The sequence below is a fragment of the Chrysochloris asiatica genome, unplaced genomic scaffold, assembly GCF_000296735.1.
Source record: "Chrysochloris asiatica unplaced genomic scaffold, ChrAsi1.0 scaffold00392, whole genome shotgun sequence".
Classification (NCBI taxonomy): domain Eukaryota; kingdom Metazoa; phylum Chordata; class Mammalia; order Afrosoricida; family Chrysochloridae; genus Chrysochloris; species Chrysochloris asiatica.
The window spans coordinates 238,007-255,658 of record NW_006408910.1 but is presented as its reverse complement, the minus strand read 5'-3'; the positions used below and the strand labels follow the sequence as shown (position 1 = coordinate 255,658).

The following is a 17,652-nucleotide window of genomic DNA, read 5'->3' as shown; positions in this document are numbered from 1 at the left end:
AGCTATATGAATGGTTGAATGTGAAGCTGATGATGTGCCCTGTAAACTTTCACTCAATCCAAAATAAAAACATTTAATTAAAAAAAAACAAAACATAACTGCAAGAAATCAAGAGATTTACAAAAATGGAAGACTATACCATGATCATGGATTGAAAAAACTTAACATTGTGAAAATGCCAATGCTACCCAAAGCAATCAATAGACATAACACAATTCTAATCCAGATTGCAACATCATTATTTTAAAAGATGGAAATAAGGATCACAACTTTTATATGGAAAGGAAAGAGACCTTGGATAAGCAAAGCACTGCTTAAGAAGAAAAACAAGTAGGAGGCCTCTCCTTGATTTCAAAAATTACTACACAACGGTGGCCAAAATGGCACAGTACTGTTACAATGATAAATACATAGATCAATAGAATATTGAGAACCCAGAGGTAAATCCATCCACATACAGTCAACTAATCTTTAACAATAGGAGGTATGCATAGTATAAATGAGGTACAACAGTGTTCTGTGAATTGACACATAGGCTGAATGGATAAAGAAGGGGAACAAAATGTTTATGTGGTTGACTGGATATTGGTTTCTCCTGCCTTTTGCTGTTGTTAAGTGCCTGTATAGGATTTCTGAGGAGGAACAGGTGAGTATGAACTGCTGATCTTGTGGTTTGCAGTCAAGTACTGATCCATAGTGCCATACCAAACGGCCACTATTGTAAAGTAGACCTTTATATGTGATAAATGAATAAGGGGAATCATGACTGTAGAAAGCCTGTAATCCTGCTTTAAGCCTATAACAGATTGGATGTGCTACAAGGGGAGTCATACTGACCCAGGAAAATATGCTTCTTGTTAAACCTTTGTGGAGTATGGTACCTTAGGTGGAAATTCTGAGCCTCAGAACCTTCTGAGTTGGAACATTTCTACTTTAAAAAACATGCAGACCAACCCAGAACTGCTAGGAGAACAGAAGATTTTTATTGAAAGACCTGCAGGAAAAAAAGTGGGATGTTTGGCTGTTTGAATTTCAAGCAAACTGTTTGTTTTGGAGGCATCAAAGCAAGAAAACCAGAACATCTGGGAAAAGCCCCTTCTAGGACTGAAACTTAAAGGGAACCTGCAAGCAGTCTAGTATGCTCGCTGGTGACCACCTGGATCTACTTGTGAATGGAAGTGGGGGAAATGCAGCAATGAAGACAGGGGCTGAGTTTGGCCATGTTCCGTTGATACTCTTTGTTCCTGAAATGAGAGAGAGAATAGGAAGGCCTGGCTGATCTGAAGTTTAGGAAGAAATGTGATCTCCTGAACCCATAGGCACTGACCTAGCCTCTGGGGGCTAGGGCTGTGAATGAAGTGGCCAGCTGGTCTGAAGTACAGGGAGGTGTACATGAACTACCAAACTTGCAATTATTACCCATTTGACCTAGCTTGAATGAGTAGCTGACCAGAACTTGGCCAGATGAAGATGCAGATGTTTGATACTGTGAGTAAGTGCAAACTGCTATAATTTGATGAACTACACTCTTGCTATGGATGCAGCTGCTCAAAATTCCATCCAGAATGGAAGGATTCTTCATATCAAGGAACAAGCTTGCTTCCTCCGTGTACTGGGTAGATGTTGTTGTTGTTATTTAGTGCCATCGAGTCAATTCCAACTTATTGTTGTTGTGGAGTCAGTTCTAACTCATAGAGACCCTGCACAGGGTTTCCAAGGCTGTAAATCTTTATGGGAGCAGAAAGCCCCATCTTTCTCCCGCGGAACAGCTGGCAGTTTCAAACTGCTGACCTTGCGGCTCGCAGTCCGATTTGTAACCACTACGCTACCAGAGCTCCTATAGGGATGGGAAATTTAGACATTGTTATTTTTTGTTGTTAAGTGCCATGGAGTTGGTTCCAATCCATAGCAACCCTATATGGGTTTCTGAGAGCTGCTGGTGAGCTTGAACCGCTGACACTGGTTCAAACTGACACTGGCTATCAAAAATGGAGCAGCTGGAAATACCAGGTTAGTGGTAAAAATAAAATATAGACAACAATATTAAATACATTTAAAGAAAGCAAGTAACACACAGAAATAAGAAAACAAAATGAGAAACTCAACAAGAAGATAGAAAACATTAAATAAAAACAAAAACAAGGAAAAGGCTTCATACTTCCTGCTTTCAAAACATATTACATAACTACAGTAATCAGAACAGCCTAGTAGTGGTTTAATGATACACACCAATTGAATACAACTGAAAATTCAGAAATAAATCCAATTGTCTATGGAGAATTAATATTCAACAAGACATTGTCAGGAGGGACCAGTCACTGAAGAAGGAGATCATGTCTAGTAAAGTGAGGGTTGGAGAAAAAGAGGAAGACCCTCAGCAAGACGGACTGGCACAGTAACATCAGCAAAGAGCTCAAACATAGCAACAATTGTGAGGTTGGCCCAGGACAGGGCAGTGTTTCGTTCTGTTGTGCATAGGGTCGCTATGAGTTGGTACTGGCTCAATGGCACCTAAAACAAGAGTCTCAAAGAGGACAGCGCAGTGGAGTCATACAGTAAGTACTGAACTGCAACCTACAAGGTCAGGGTTTGAACCTGATAGCCACTCCAAGGGGAAAAAAGGAGGATTTCCTTTCCACAAAGATTTAAAGCCTTGGAAACTATACAGAATTACATGAGTTGGAACCAACTCGATAGAACTTAATAACAACAACAGGAACTTTGTATAAATTAAATATGTCTATCAAAAGATTTTACCAGAAGAGTACAAAGACCTACAGACTGGGAAAAAAATCTTCAGAAATAATATAGCTAATGAGAGTACAAAAGCTAAAATGCAAAAAAAACTATTCAACTTAAAAAAAGACAACCCAATCAAAAACTAGGCAAAGGACATGAACAGACACTTCACCAAACAGTAAATTCAAATGGTGAGCAAACACATGAAAAGATGACCAATGTCATTAGTCATCAGAGGAATGCAAATCAAGTCACAATGAGACACCATTCATTGCCATTTAGATGGTTATGGGGTCCTGGTGTGGTGCTGTAGAAGAAGCATAAGGTCAGCAATTTAAAACTACCATCCAATCCTCAGAAACCTTATACAGGGTTGTTATGAACAGGAACCAACTCGATGGCACTTCAAAGCAACAACAGATGGCTATGAGGGAATGACCCAATAAAGAGGAATGACATCACATTCATCATCAAAAAGAGCATTTTAAAGTCTATCTTTAAGTAAAATAGTACAGAAGACCTGGTGTGGCACTGTAGGATAAGCTAACTCCAAGGCTGGCGGTTCAAACCCACCAGCCACTCTTCAGAAACCCTATACAGGGTCACTATGAGTAGGAACTAACTCTAGAGTACTAAGCAACAACAAGACCAGTGAATACCACTATTATTCAAATTTAAGCACCAACCTCTAATGCCAGTAAGAAATTAAAGAATTTTACTATCATCTTCTGGTCTATTAATGGAGGCATGTCATACTATGATGGCTTGTGTGTTATGATGATGCTAGAATTAAGGCTATTAGTATTTTAAATACCAGTAGTTTCACCCATGATTTCAGGGAAGCTTCTAGCAAAGACTAGAAAGGAGAGGCGGGCCACTTCTAAGTGGTTAGCAATTGAAAACTTTGTAATTCTATAAGTAGCAGTGGAACATCTGTTATCGTGCTGGAAGATGAGCCCCTGAGGTTGGAAGTCATTCAAAATATGACTGGGGAAGAGCTGCCTCCTCAAAGTAAAACTTAATGATGTGGATGGAATTAAGATTTCAAGACCTTCATTTGCTGTTACAGCACAACTCAAATTGAAAAGAAACAGGTGCAAACATCCATTAAAAAACAGAGCATGTTAATATACGAACTATAAATCTAAAAAACTGGAAGCTGTCAAAAATGAAATGGAACATATAAAGATCGATATCCCAGGCATTAGTGAACAGAAATGGACTGGTATTGGCCATTTTGAATCAGATAAGCACAGGGATTACTACGCAGGGAATGACACATAGAAATGACATCACAGTCATCATAAAAAAGAACATTTCAAGACCTATCCTGAAATACAACACTATCTGTGATATGTTATTAGGAGCCATCGAGTTGGTACTGACTCACAGTGACCCTATGCACAACTGAACGAAACACTGCCCGGTCCTGCAGCAACCTCACAATCGTTATTACATTTGAGCCCATTGATGCTACAACTGTGCCAATCCATCTCATTGGGGGTCTTCCTCTTTTTATTCGACCCTCCACTTTATCAAACATGATATCCTTCTCCAGAGACTGGTCCCTCCTGTTAATATGTCCTAATTACAAGAGATGAAGTCTGGTCATCCTATGATAGGATAATATTTATACACCTAAAAGGCAGTTGGAGTCCTGGTGTGGCGCTGTAGGTTAATGCACCAGACTGCAAAGCCATTTGAACTGCAAGGTCGGTGGTTCAAACTTACCAGCTGCTCCTTGGAAACGCTACACAGGGTCGCTGTGGGTCGGAATCAACTCAATGGCACTCAACAACATAAGGCAGTTAATACAACTATAATTCAAATTTATGCACCAACCATTAAAGCCAATGATAAAATTAAAGAATTCTACCAACAGCACAAGGGGATACTGAATGGTTTACAAACAGGAAAGATGTGCACCACTGTTGTATTCTTTCACCATTCTTATTCAATCTATGTGCTGAGCAAATAATCAGACAAGCTGGATTACATGAAGAATGTGGCATCAGGACTGAAGAAGACTCATTAACAACCTGCGATGTATATATAATCTTGCTTGATAGGAGCAAAGAAGTCTTGAAATATTAATAAAGATCAAAGTATGTAGCTTTCATAATGGACTGCACCTCAATATAAAGAAAACAAAAATCCTTACAACTAATTTGTTGTTGTTGTTAAGTGCTGTCGAGTCACTTTCGACCAGCAGCAACCCTGTATAGGGTCTCCAAGGAGTGGCTGGTGAGCCTGAACTACCAACCTTGCAGTTCAAACCAACTTTGCAGTCCAGCTCATTAACCTTCAGTGACACACTATGACTCAAACTAGACAACATAATAAACAGAAAATAGAAGTTGACAAAAATGAAATTTTCCTGGGATCCACAATCAACGCTGATGGAAGTAGCAGTCAAGACATTAAATGACGTATTGCATTAGGTAAATCTGCTACAAAAGACTTCTTTAATGTGTTAAAGAGCAAAGATGTCAGTTTGAGAATTAAGGTGTACCTGACCCATGCTATGGTATTTTCAATTGATTCATATACTTGGGAAAGCTGGACAATGAATAAGGAAGACCAAAGAAGAACTGATGTATTTGAATTAAAGTGCTAGAGAAGAATATTGAAAGTACTATGGGCTGCCAAAAGGATTTATCAATTTATGAATGAATGAATAGATAAATAAAATGTGGTACACAGGTACAACTCAATGACAAGAACAATGAGTTCCAAAAATAGCCTTACAATGTGAATGGACCACGAGGACTTTATATTGAGTGAAGTCAATCAATGACACACACACAAAAAAATCCAAACATGGTATGCTCTAACTTTTATGAAATGGCATGAACATGTGAATGTACAGAAACTAAGTGGTTCCATAAGATAAGCACTAGACTGCAAACTATAATGTCCACAATTTCCGTCTTCTAGACAATCCACAGGAGAAAGATGAGGCTTTCTGCTCCCAAGAAGATGTTACACTTTGGAAACCCTATACAAGTTTGCTATGAGTCATAACTAACTCAACAGCACTTAACAACAACAACCATGTTCATCAATTACTACGGAGGTGGGGGAGGGGGAAAAGGGAAAATATTCTTTAGATGGTTGGTGGTTATATGCTACCATGTCAGTTCCGACTCACAGTGACCCTGTGTAGGGTTTCCAAGGCTGTAAATCTTTACAGGAACAGAAAGCCTCATCTTTCTCCCTTGGCAAGACTGGCAGATTTGAACCACTGACCTTGCTGTAAGCAGCCCAGCTCATAATTCACTATGCTACCAGGACTCCTTACTCTTTAAATTGTTGGTTTTATTTTAAGTGCTGTCAAGTCGGTTCTGACTCATAGCAACCCTGTATAGGGTTTCCAAGGAGCAACTGGTTTGTTTGAACTGCCGACCTTGCAGTTCAAACCAACGCCACAGCTACTTTTTGTTTCTAGAAATGAGAAAGGTTAACACTGAATATTGATGAAGTTTATACAATATAACTGATATAACTGATGTTAATAAGTTGCACATAGGGAAAAGAGATGAATGGACAAAAGCCAGATATGCACAGTTTTGCAACAACGATCACTAAAAAGGACGGGCTAATGTTAATTAAACATAACAAATTGACCCATGGATTATTCTCTTGGTCTGGGGCTTACGGCTGTGCTCTCATGGGACAATCTAATTAACGGTCATAACTTAGTTCCTAAAGTTTATGTTCTACCTCCAAGTAGGGTAAGTAGTGTCTGGGATCTTAAAAGTTCCCAAGCAGCCATCCAAGACATAATCTTTGCTCTATCCTCATCTGGAACAAAAGAAAAAGGAAATCCAAGATTCAAAGAAGGAACTAGAGCACAGAACCACTTTCTTCTTCACCCTAAGACAAAACAAATTAGATAGCACCCAGCTACCATTATGGAATGTTCTAATCAGGAATACAACAGATCCTAATAAAACGGGAAAACATGCGAAACAGAATTTCAAATTCTTCTAGAATCCAAACTAACTGTACCTACTGAGGCTAGAGTAGGCTCTATGACTATGACCCTGAGTTACTTTTCTAATGTTGAACTGAAACTACCCCCTGAAGTCACCTTTAAACTAAGTAACAGTTTAGTCCAAAGAGTATGGATTGTTACCTTCAAAAAATGCACTAAAAATATATATAATCTGTGTAAGATCAACATCTATTCTAAAGTATAAATGAGAAGTTTAAGGGCAGGGAGATTAATAAAATGGAAGTGAAACTACAACAAAAATAAGAGGATGTTGATAAAATGTGAAAATGTAACCAATGTCACTAGTCATTCTGTCTAGAAACTAAAATGGGAACAGGCTTTGTATGTTGTTGTTAAGTGCTGTCGAGTCAATTCCGACCCATAGCAACCCTGTACAGGGTTTCCAAGGTTGTAAATCTTTACGGGAGCAGAAAGCCTCATCTTTCATCTTTCTCCCAAGGAACAGCTGGTAGTTTCGAACTGCTGACCTTAAGGTTTTTATATATATATCAAAAAAACCTGATTCTATTTATATAAAGATAAAAAATAAAAATAGTCAAAGCTAAGCAACATATATTTAGGGAAACATACATAGGAAATGCAAGATAACAACTAACATAAGGTTCCTGTGGAAGGAAAGATGCAACTGGTGTGGAACCAAGGATCTCAAAGTCTCTGATGATACTCTATAAGAACAGTAGTGATAACTAAGACTTGATTAAGTGGTAAGGTTTGTTCTCATGCATGCGTTCTTCACTCACTGTTAATCCAAGAGATCTCTATGTGCGCTTTCAAAACAAAGGCCATTACACCTAGTGACAGTCATTTCAAGGTACTAAAGGGATGTTTTTTTGTTCTGAGAAGACTTACCTTTGAACATATTGCTTTAATACATATCTGCAGATATTCTCTACAACTCTGGGAAAATGTGTTCTTACAAGCACAATGATAATGACCACAGGCTGCCATCCGGGTGCCTCAAAACTACTAACATTGACACTGGTGTGCTGTAGCCTAATGATTGCCAGTTAAGGATCCCTAAAGAGTGAAGGTGGGCAGAACACTCCAAAACTTTTAAAAGGAAGGAGGTATGTGTACTTCAGAAACAAGTCAGTCTGGATTAGTACCTTGACTTTACCTTTGAACAATGTGGCCCTGGACAAGTGACTATGTACTATACATTCATAAAATGGGGTATGGTACTACATCCATCATGGGGTCATCAACATGGTTCTGTATGGGGCCTGACCTGCATGTCTGCCATGAGAACTCGACCTTCTCCATTTCAACTGGCCCACAGGAGGTCACCCTGGAGACATCCATCTATCCCTTAGTACAGGAAAGGGCAGGTACCTCAGCACACTGGACTTTGGCGATGTAGCCGTTGTTCTGAAGCTCCATCCAATTGGCTTCATAGAGTTTAGGCCCAATTAGAAAATTCAGGTCAACAATTTTGTCATCTTCCCGAACAAGAGTGGCCGTCAAGCCCAGCTTACAGTGGGCCTGCACAATAGTGAGCACCCGTCGGAACATCTTGGCTGGGGAGACAGACAAAGAATTCACTTGTCACTTTTGAAAGTGCTCAAGTACCACATACAGGATGTGACAACACCGGCCATGATAATCCATGGGTAAATTCAGGTTCTGGGTCACAGGAGTCTGGCTCTACACGGAATGATCGGACATGAACATTGAACCATCACTTCAGAAACTTTAAAAAGAAAGATGAATAAGGAGACTAAGAGAAAGAAATAACTTTGAGGAAGGTGCAAGTCAGAAAAACCTGCCATTCTCCTTACAAAAGCTAAGCTATCAGAGGAAATGTAAATTTGTCAATTTGAAACATGACATGCAACACTTAAAATGCAAGCTAGCTCAATTTATGCAATATTGTTAATGCTGAACTTCATACTCAGGCTACGGGAAAACAACTGGAGTTCTGGGGGATCGAAAGAGTGAAACAGAACAGGCTCTACATAGCTTTCCACCCTCTTCCGAGAAACCACAGAGATAAAGCCCAGAAAACAAATGCAAAGCCAAGGGAAATGAAACCCAGGCATCAATCTTCCTCATGCACTGTTTCCCACCTGAGAAAACTCTCTTCTCCACATTTTATCACTTAGAAATTTATCTGGTCAAACAGCAGCTATCATTTCTTTTTTTCCTTTGAATGCTGTAACTGTTTATGATTTATTGAATTAAATAAAATAAATAAGTAATTGGGCATAAGCTATTACTCATATGTTCCATAGGCTCATTTTTAAAAAGTACACCCACTCCTCACTGACACAGTTAGGTTCCAAAGACCAGATCATGTGGGAATAGGCATTCTGTGATAATGGAAGATAGCCATATCACCTCACCCATTTGCCTGTACTATGAACGTACCACTGGACTCCTGTTAAGGTTACCTTGCCATTGCTGCCTTCCCCTCCCCAGCATCAACTCAGGAGAGCTTGGTACAAAAACTCAGACACTGAAAGCCTTATGTTTTCAATACATGCGTTTTTATGTGTCAGAGTAGAATTGTGCTGATTTTTTGGAAGCAGATCACCTAGGACTGGGAATGGACTGGAACCACTAGCATTTCTTTTGGTTATCAGCCAAGCACACAGACAATTCGTGCCGCCAGGGACTCCCTACTATTCTGAAGGAAGGTTAAAATGTTTGGGTCGAATTTCATCTTAGAATAAAATTAAAGATAAGGCTAATGATGAGGTTTTAGATCCCACTTTTGGATACTAACCGAAAGGTTGGATGTCTCAGAACAAACGCCTAGTAGAGATCTACTTCTGAAAAAATCAGCCACTGAAAACCCTATGGAGTTCTACTCTGACACAATGGGGCTGGCTTGCATCAGAATTTACTCAGTGGCAACTGGTTGCTGGTTACTGATACTTTAGAAATAAACAGGCATAACTATCTGAAGAAAGGCCAGATTCCATCAAAACACAAACCAAAAAGGTCAGTTTAATACCAGGAAAATGTCTAGTTCTAAAAGAGTTTCACTTATTGAAGCTTAAAATGGTTTGCACACACCTAAGTAATAAAAAACAAACAAACAAAAAAACCTGGCATAAGGATTATCTTTAAGGAAGGACAAAGCAGGCTGCAAAAAGGATAGCTCAGAACCCAGACCAGTCCTCACATACCCTAAGGGCATGGTAGTCAAGCAACAGAAACAATGACCTATGGGGTCCCAGGAGGCAGACTGGAGTGGGGAAGCCCTGGGATTAGTATCCAGGAATTAGTAGCCAGTGGCCTCTACATTCCCTGTGGTCTCTGCCCTGCAAGCCAAGTCAGTCTTTATTGCATTCTCTTATACTCCTAACACCTATCATTGGTGAACTTTTTTAAAAATTGAGGTAACACACACACACACACAAAAAAAAAAATTGAGGTAACACATATAATAAAGTGCATCAATCTTAAATGTATGGCTCAATAAATTTTTACAAAGGTATATACCTCTAAAGCCATCTAGATTAAGCTATGGAATATTTTCTGCATCCCAGAAGTCTCTTTCCTAAATTCTCCCAGGAAATAAACTCCACACTACAGTATGAGAGAGAGAGCAATCACCACTTTGGCCTCAGTCATCACAGATTACCATTGCCTCCATCCTGAACTTCACACAAACAGAATCATACAGTATTGACTTTTTGTGTCGAGCTTATAATTTAACATCTGTTTGTGTGATACTTAAGTACCAGACACAAGGGCCATTTTGAGTGTCATAGGTAAAAATGCCACTGATTTTATTTCACTCATATTTTGTTTCAACTTTTACTGTGAATTGAGTAAAGGGTTACAGAGCAGATCATCAGACTTAGATTAAACATTACAAGGTTGTAACCTCCACATACCAAAAGTTTACTTCTATTCACTTTAACTATTGCATTCCTCCCTAGGTGTCCCACTACCGTCATCTTTACTCTGCTAACCTCCCTCTTGTTGTAGATTGCCTGTGCTGTCATCTGTGAATAATTTTCCCTCCACTCCCTTCCCCTTATAACCATCATAGATTGTTGAAGAAAACATTTTTTAAACTTCTTACTAAATTGGGCTCATGCAGCATTTTGTTCTTTTGTGACTAACTCATTTCACTCAACATAAAGTCTTCTAGGTTTAACCATGTTGTGAGGTGCTTCAAAGATTTATCATTACTCTTCAACATTTTGTAGTATTCCATTGTGTGTATATACTAAAATTTGTTTAACCATTCTTCTGTTGATGGACATTTCGGCTGTCTTCATCTTTTTGACATGGTAGCATAATGGTTATGAATCAGGCTGCGAACCACAAGGTCAGCAGTTCGAAACTACCAGCTGTTCTGCGGGAGAAAGATGAGGCTTTTTGCTCCTATAAAGATTTATAGCCTCAGAAACTCAGTACAGGGTAGCTGTCTGAGAGTTGGAACCAACTCCACGGCACATAACAACATGTAGACAGAATATTGAAGGATCCTGTTTTCTTATCCATTCTGCTTTCTATGTCTCTTGATTGGCACATTTAATGCATTTACATTCAAAGTAATTATCAATAGGTATGAATTGATTGCTATCAGTTTTCTTTGCATTTTTTTATGGTGTTGCTAGATTCTTTGTTCCACATAATTTTCTGTGATGAGTTAATTTTGTTTGTGGTTTTCTTCTCATTTTCATTTCTGTTGTGTTAATGTTTACTACATCTATCTGATTTTCCTTTCTTCATTTTGATGTGCAGGTACATTATTTCTCTTTGTGGTTGCCTTGTAATTTATTATGTATTTCCCTGCTTAAAACAATCGTTTTCATCTTCAAATCTACTTGACTTCCTTGTCATTTGGAAGTTTTGTATCTACATTATTCCCTCTTTTTGCTTTGTAGTTAACTTCATTATATACATTGATATCTCTGGTTCCCTATTTTCAGTCCTATAGACTTTTATTTTAAATACTTCTATATCTGGACTGAGTTTTGGGTGGTATTGCCAGATATGTTAATCACAGGCTGTTGTCAGTTCTCAGTCCAAAGAACACTCTTTAGCATTTATTGTAAAGTTTAGTCTCGTCATCACAAATTCTTTTAAATTATGTTTATCAGAATTGTTCTAATTTCACTGTTGTATTTGAGGGACAGTTTTGCTGGGCATATGATTCTTCTTTGGGAATTCTTTACTCTCAGAGTTTTGGATCATCCCATTGCCTTCTTGCTTACATGGTTTCTGTTGAGAAATCAGAGCTTAGTCTTATTGGCTCTCTTTTGAAGTTAACTTTTCATTTTTCTTGAGTTGCTCTCAGGATTCTTTCCTTGTCTTGGTGATTTTCTTTTGGGATCTATTCTGTTTGGGGTTCATTCAGCTTTTTATATGCTTATCTTCTCACCTTTCATGATGTTAGGAAAGTTTTCCTCCAACAACTCAACAATTTTCTCTGTGCTTTTTATTGTTTCTTCCTGTTCTGGAATTCCAATCACCCATAAGTTGATCCTCTTTATGGTGTCCCACATAACTCAAGCTTTGTATTTTTTTTCTTTCTTTTTTCTGATTATTCTTCTAGTATACACAGTACTTAACAACAACAACATACTAGTATTAGCAGATTTATCTTCAAGCTCACTAATTTGGGCTTCCATTGCTCCAGATCTTCTCCTTTGCCCTTTCTATGTAACGTCCATCTCCAAAATCTTAGTATTTCCTCTAGATTTCTTATTGCAGGTTTTGTATTGTTTCAAAATTTGCCTTTGTCTGTTCTTGAAAGATTTTCCTGAATTCTTCTAAAATTTTTTCTGTGTACTCCTTGCTCTCCTTGATCTTTCTGTCAATCTGTTGAAGGTACCAAAATATCATTCCTTTGAATTTTTTTTCAGTTTGTTCCAGCACCTTTTTTTCCTCAAAAATGTTTTCTGTCTCTGCATCTTGGTCATTTGTTTGAATCATTCTCTCTTGTTTGTTTGTGTGAGCTAAAATTGTCTTTGTCTCCGGGGCATTGTGGGGTTGTAATTTTGGTAAAAACAAATGGTGTAGTTATTGGACCCGGAAGGGAGAAATCGCTGGTGAGTTCCTTCAATTCAAGAAGCTCACAAAGTGGTTGTAGAAGGGTTGTGACAGCAGAGTTTCTAGCCCTAGATGGGAGTTCCTACTGACCTCAGTGTTATCTATGTTTTAATTCAGTCAATTCAGAAGTAGTTCATGGGGACCACTGTTGGAGCTGATTTCAGTTTCCATTAGCACCACAGGGAAACTGGGCCAGGATGATTGGTTAAATACTGGTTTGGTGACTCTGCAGGTTTTATAGCTCTGGAGCCAAGCCCCATCTGAATCCAGGCATTAAAGCAGCACACCAAAATGGTATACCTGGCCGCCAACTCACACTGGCATGGCTCCTAATCACATGGTTCTGAACTGCTAAATAGGAATGTTTGTGCTGGGGGTGAATGAATGTGAGAGCTAGCCACACCTCTGGTCACCATGGGAGCATGGGGGAAAAGAAGGAATAGCACCTTTCCTATTGCCTGTGTGAATCTGCTCTGCCAGACTCTGTTGCTAAAGCTGCTCACAATATGGTCAAGCCACATCTGGCCAGTCTTTCACCAGTCAGTCTTCCTCTCTCGCCATCTGTGCTCAGCTTCTCCTACCAGCAGCGATCTTATGCAGTTCTCTAATCTTTTGTCTGAAATTCAGGTTGCCAGAATTTTTATCTGTGCCTGTTTTAGTCTCTCGTATCTTTGTTGTAGAGGGTCCATGTAGGGCATCTACCTAGTCTGCCAAAAGTCTTCAAAGTAATTTCTAATTTAGAATTTATCAGGTTCCTCTTTTATTTATCAAGAAAGGTTTGCTCGGAATATTATTCAGATATAAAATGTAGTAAACTATTGATACATGCTATACAAATGAACCTCAAAACCATTATGCAAAGCAGCAGAAGCCAGACCCAAAATAATATACACTGTTGCTAAGTGCCACTGAGTTGGTTCTGACTCATAGAGACCCAGTATAGGGTTTCTGAGGAGCGGCTGGTAAATTTGAACCGCTGACCTTGTAATTCAAACTGACTTTGTGGTCCAGTGCATTATCCCACCGTGTCATACCAGGACTCCAATAAACACTGTAGTTTTAGAACATTTCCCTCATACTCATTTGTACTCCCATTCCTAGCCCAAGTATATATATTCTGTCTCTAGCCTTGTATAGAAGTTTCTTATCAATAGAATATATACTGTAGAACTCTATAAGAAATTTCTACAATTTCTTATAAACTTGAGTTTATAATTTCTTATACAACTTGAGCTAGGAATGGGAATGCAAATGAATATGAGGGAAATGTTCTAAAACTGGATCATGGTGACATTATACAACTCCACAAATTTACTAAAAATCACTGAATTATTTAGCACTAGGCCTCAAGGTCAGTTTGAACCACAAGATCAGTGGTTCACACTCACCAGCCACTCGTTAGAAACCCTACATTGGGTCGCTATGAATTGTTAACTGACTAGACAGCACTTAACTTGAAATGTTATGTGTGGATTACATGTTATATAAATTTCATCAATAAAACAGTTTTGTTTTCTTTAAGTGTGTCTATAATACTAAATAGAACTTTTATTATATAGTAAAGAATAATACATCAGTTTTTAATTAAAACAATATACACTGCAAAGATTATTTTTTTAATGCTCTTAGTGTAGTTTCCACAGGGCCATGAAAACTATTAAGGACAAGCCATGCTACAGTAACAAGACAGATGGAGAAAGAAAACTAGTGTTTATAATTAGCATTTAGAAATGATTACTCTGGGTCACTGATTAATAAAGCTGTCAATGTATATCCCACCTGCCTACCACCCCACTCTGCACACATTTAAGAATTACTTATAAGGTTACCCAGAGCAAGTCTACATTGCAAGAAAGGAACTGTCCACATTGCAGTCCAATCCCAACCCAAGAAATAAATTGTAATCTTACAGTGAGTGCGTAGCTCAGTGCCCAGCCTGCTCACCTGGTATGGTGTGTACTTCATCCAAAATCATAAGACCCCACTCCTGAGTTTTGAGCCATTCCATGACACGCTCTGCCTCCCAGGACCTTTTGGTGGTATGGCCCAGCATGGAATAGGTGCTGATGGCAATAGAGCAGCCTATGGGTTTGTCCTTGGCATCCGAGGTGAAGCGGCAGATCTGGCTGTCATCAATGGTAGACCACATCTTGAACTGAGCTTTCCACTGTTCCACAGACACAGCCGAGTTGCCCAGTACCAGGCAGCACTTTCGAACAGTGCATGCAGCTGTCACTCCAACCAGGGACTTCCCAGCACCTAAAAGAACCCAAAAAGTAGTCCTACACAAGGCCAGGGACATATGGAGGGACTCCCTAGTACACGAACCTAGGTGGATTACTTGCAACAATCCTCATACTGACATCTGTGAGGTATATACTGCTCCAACCCTGTTTCTTTCCTTATAAAAAGGAAGACATTTCTACTTCACTGACATATGTGAGAATTAAAAGCAACAGTGATAAAACTGAAGTACTTTTTCCACATCAGGACCTATTGCCTCTCATTTAAATGCTGAAATCTGAAAGTAAACCAGTGGGATACTACTACTATCAGCATTCAAAAGATAGTAAGGTTGAAGACAAGTCAGTACCCTGTCCAAAGAAAAGGTACTGCTTTTCAAGGTACAGTCCCAAACACACAGCCTGAACAGAGTAGGAATCCGATAAAAGTCAGCAAATCAGGCTAAGAACTCAGAAATTCAGCAAATATGTGGGCAAAAAGAAAGATGAAATTCCTGATGCTTCCATGTTTACTACTATGCACCATCAGAAGGCAGAGATAAAAAGCCAGTTATTCCTTTTAAGTGATACTTTTCCTTTATCTGAGGTGTGCATCAATACGACTCACTAAGTTCTTAAAAAAATAAATAAACAAGAACCTACAGTCTAAGATCCCTCTCCACACAATTCTGCTCACTTAAATCTGGGTGGAGTTCCCAGATGAGTTAGTTATAACCTCTGGTCAACAACCTAGTCCAGAACCTGAAATTAAACAAGCAATGTCAGATCTCCAGGGGACTGATACTGCCTTTTCTTCATCTCTAACAATGTAGTAGGTTACCCAAGAAAAGTCTCAAGACTGAGGAGCTTCCAAATATGCTCAGTTCACAAGACTGACCACAAAGAAAGACGGATGTAGTGTAGTGGTTACAAATTGGGCTGTGAACCACAAAGTCAGCAGTTCGAAACTAACAGATATTCTGCAGGAGAAAGATGAGGCTTTTTGCTCCCATAAAGATTTACAGCCTCGGAAACCCTGTATAGGGTCCCTATGAGTCTGAATCGACTCCACAGCACATAACAACAATGTAAGACAGTATCCTCACTGCCATCGCTACTTAGCCCCTCACCCTACTCCCTTTTTGTTCATTGCTTCTACCACCACTTAACATTTTGTACTTTGCTTAATTTGTTTACCATTTGTCTCCCAAACCAGAATGAGTTCCATGAGGTCAGGTACTTATGTTTAACCACTAGTACGTCCTCAATGCCTTGGCCAGGGTCCTGCACACAGTACTACTCAGTAAATATTTGTGAAAGGAATGGATCAGGGAGTCATCTTGGCTTTGCTATCCCATTAAGTTGGAATCACCAAGTTGGTTCCAATTCACAACTGACTTTTGTAACACTGGGAGACTAGGGGCCCTCAGGTGGCACTCACCACATGGAAGGACAATGACCCCAGAGCGTGCACGCCCATTCCCAAACATCTTTCGCAAGCTCTTCTCCTGGTAGGGTCTGAGGACAGCTGTGGGCTTCAGATCAATGTTGATGTCAGGGTTGACAGAATCATTCCGGAAGTCATATTCTGCCAAAAGCGGGTACTCTAGGTGGATGCAACGTTTCTGGAGTTCTTCAATCATTTCCTAGGAAGTGAGCATGAAAGAGATTTTTTACAGCCTTAGTAACTCCAAAGCTTGTTGAAAAAGGACAAATATTCTGTTGTTAATTGCCATGGAGTCAGTTCCAACTAACAGCAATCCTGTACAAGCTTTCCAAGGCTGTAAATCTTTGGGGAAACAGAAAGCCTCATATTTCTCCCACAGAGAAACTGTTGAGCTCAAACCACCAACCACATTGTTCATAGTCCAGTGCTTAACCTATAGAGCCAATAAATACACTACCCAACAAATATCTGTTGTTGTAGTTAAGTGCCATGGAGTTGGTTCCTACTCATAGAAACCCTGTATAGGATTTCCAAGGAGTGGCTAGTGAATTTGAACCACCGAGTTTGTGGTTCAAACCGACCTTATGGTCGAGTGCTTATCATATGGTGCTACACACACCAGCACTCCCAACAAATATCTAGGGCGTCCAATAATCAAAGCACGGCATTTTATCTAGACTTTTGCAATTCCAGATCTTGCTATCTTCCCAGTAACTTGTGAAGACAGGCCTACCAGCCTAAGAAACAAAGTGCCCAGATTCTAACTGGCTGGAAGCGGTTGAGGGTAGAGAACAGCTTCACTTCTGCTGCTTGACACAGTTCTGGCAGATAGAAAGGTCATCTTGCAAGACAGATGGCTCTCAGAAGTCGCTTTCTGCCTTCTCTTTAGGGTAATCCTAAATTTACTTGTAAAAATATATAATATGGCCATATTCACAGCTTTTCACTGAGTTCTACAAACCTTAAGAAAAACTGGCTTAGCAGCAATTGCTTTCAGCTTTGGTGGATTGAATACAAAGAGAATTGTGTAAATTACTCCCTTTCATAGAAAACCTACTTTTTAAAGTATTGAAGAGCAGAGATGTCAGCTTGAGGACTAAGAAGCGCCTGACCCAAGCCTTGGTATTTTCAATAACCTCATATGGATGCGAAAGCTGGACAGTGAATAAGGAAGATCATAGAAGAATTGATGCCTTTGAGTTGTGGTGTTG

General features: G+C 39.3%; 1 protein-coding gene across 1 annotated transcript in view; it reads right to left on the bottom strand.

The window, feature by feature from the left end:
• ERCC3 (excision repair cross-complementing rodent repair deficiency, complementation group 3) overlaps positions 1-17,652 on the bottom strand; it is an 88,338-nt gene that overhangs the window by 65,556 nt on the left and 5,130 nt on the right. The window contains exons 7-9 of the mRNA XM_006876566.1: positions 16,436-16,640; positions 14,717-15,031; positions 8,090-8,274 (exon numbers count right to left, since the gene is read on the bottom strand). Of these exons, the coding sequence (XP_006876628.1) occupies positions 8,090-8,274; positions 14,717-15,031; positions 16,436-16,640 (705 nt within the window). The remainder of the gene's footprint in view (positions 1-8,089; positions 8,275-14,716; positions 15,032-16,435; positions 16,641-17,652) is intronic.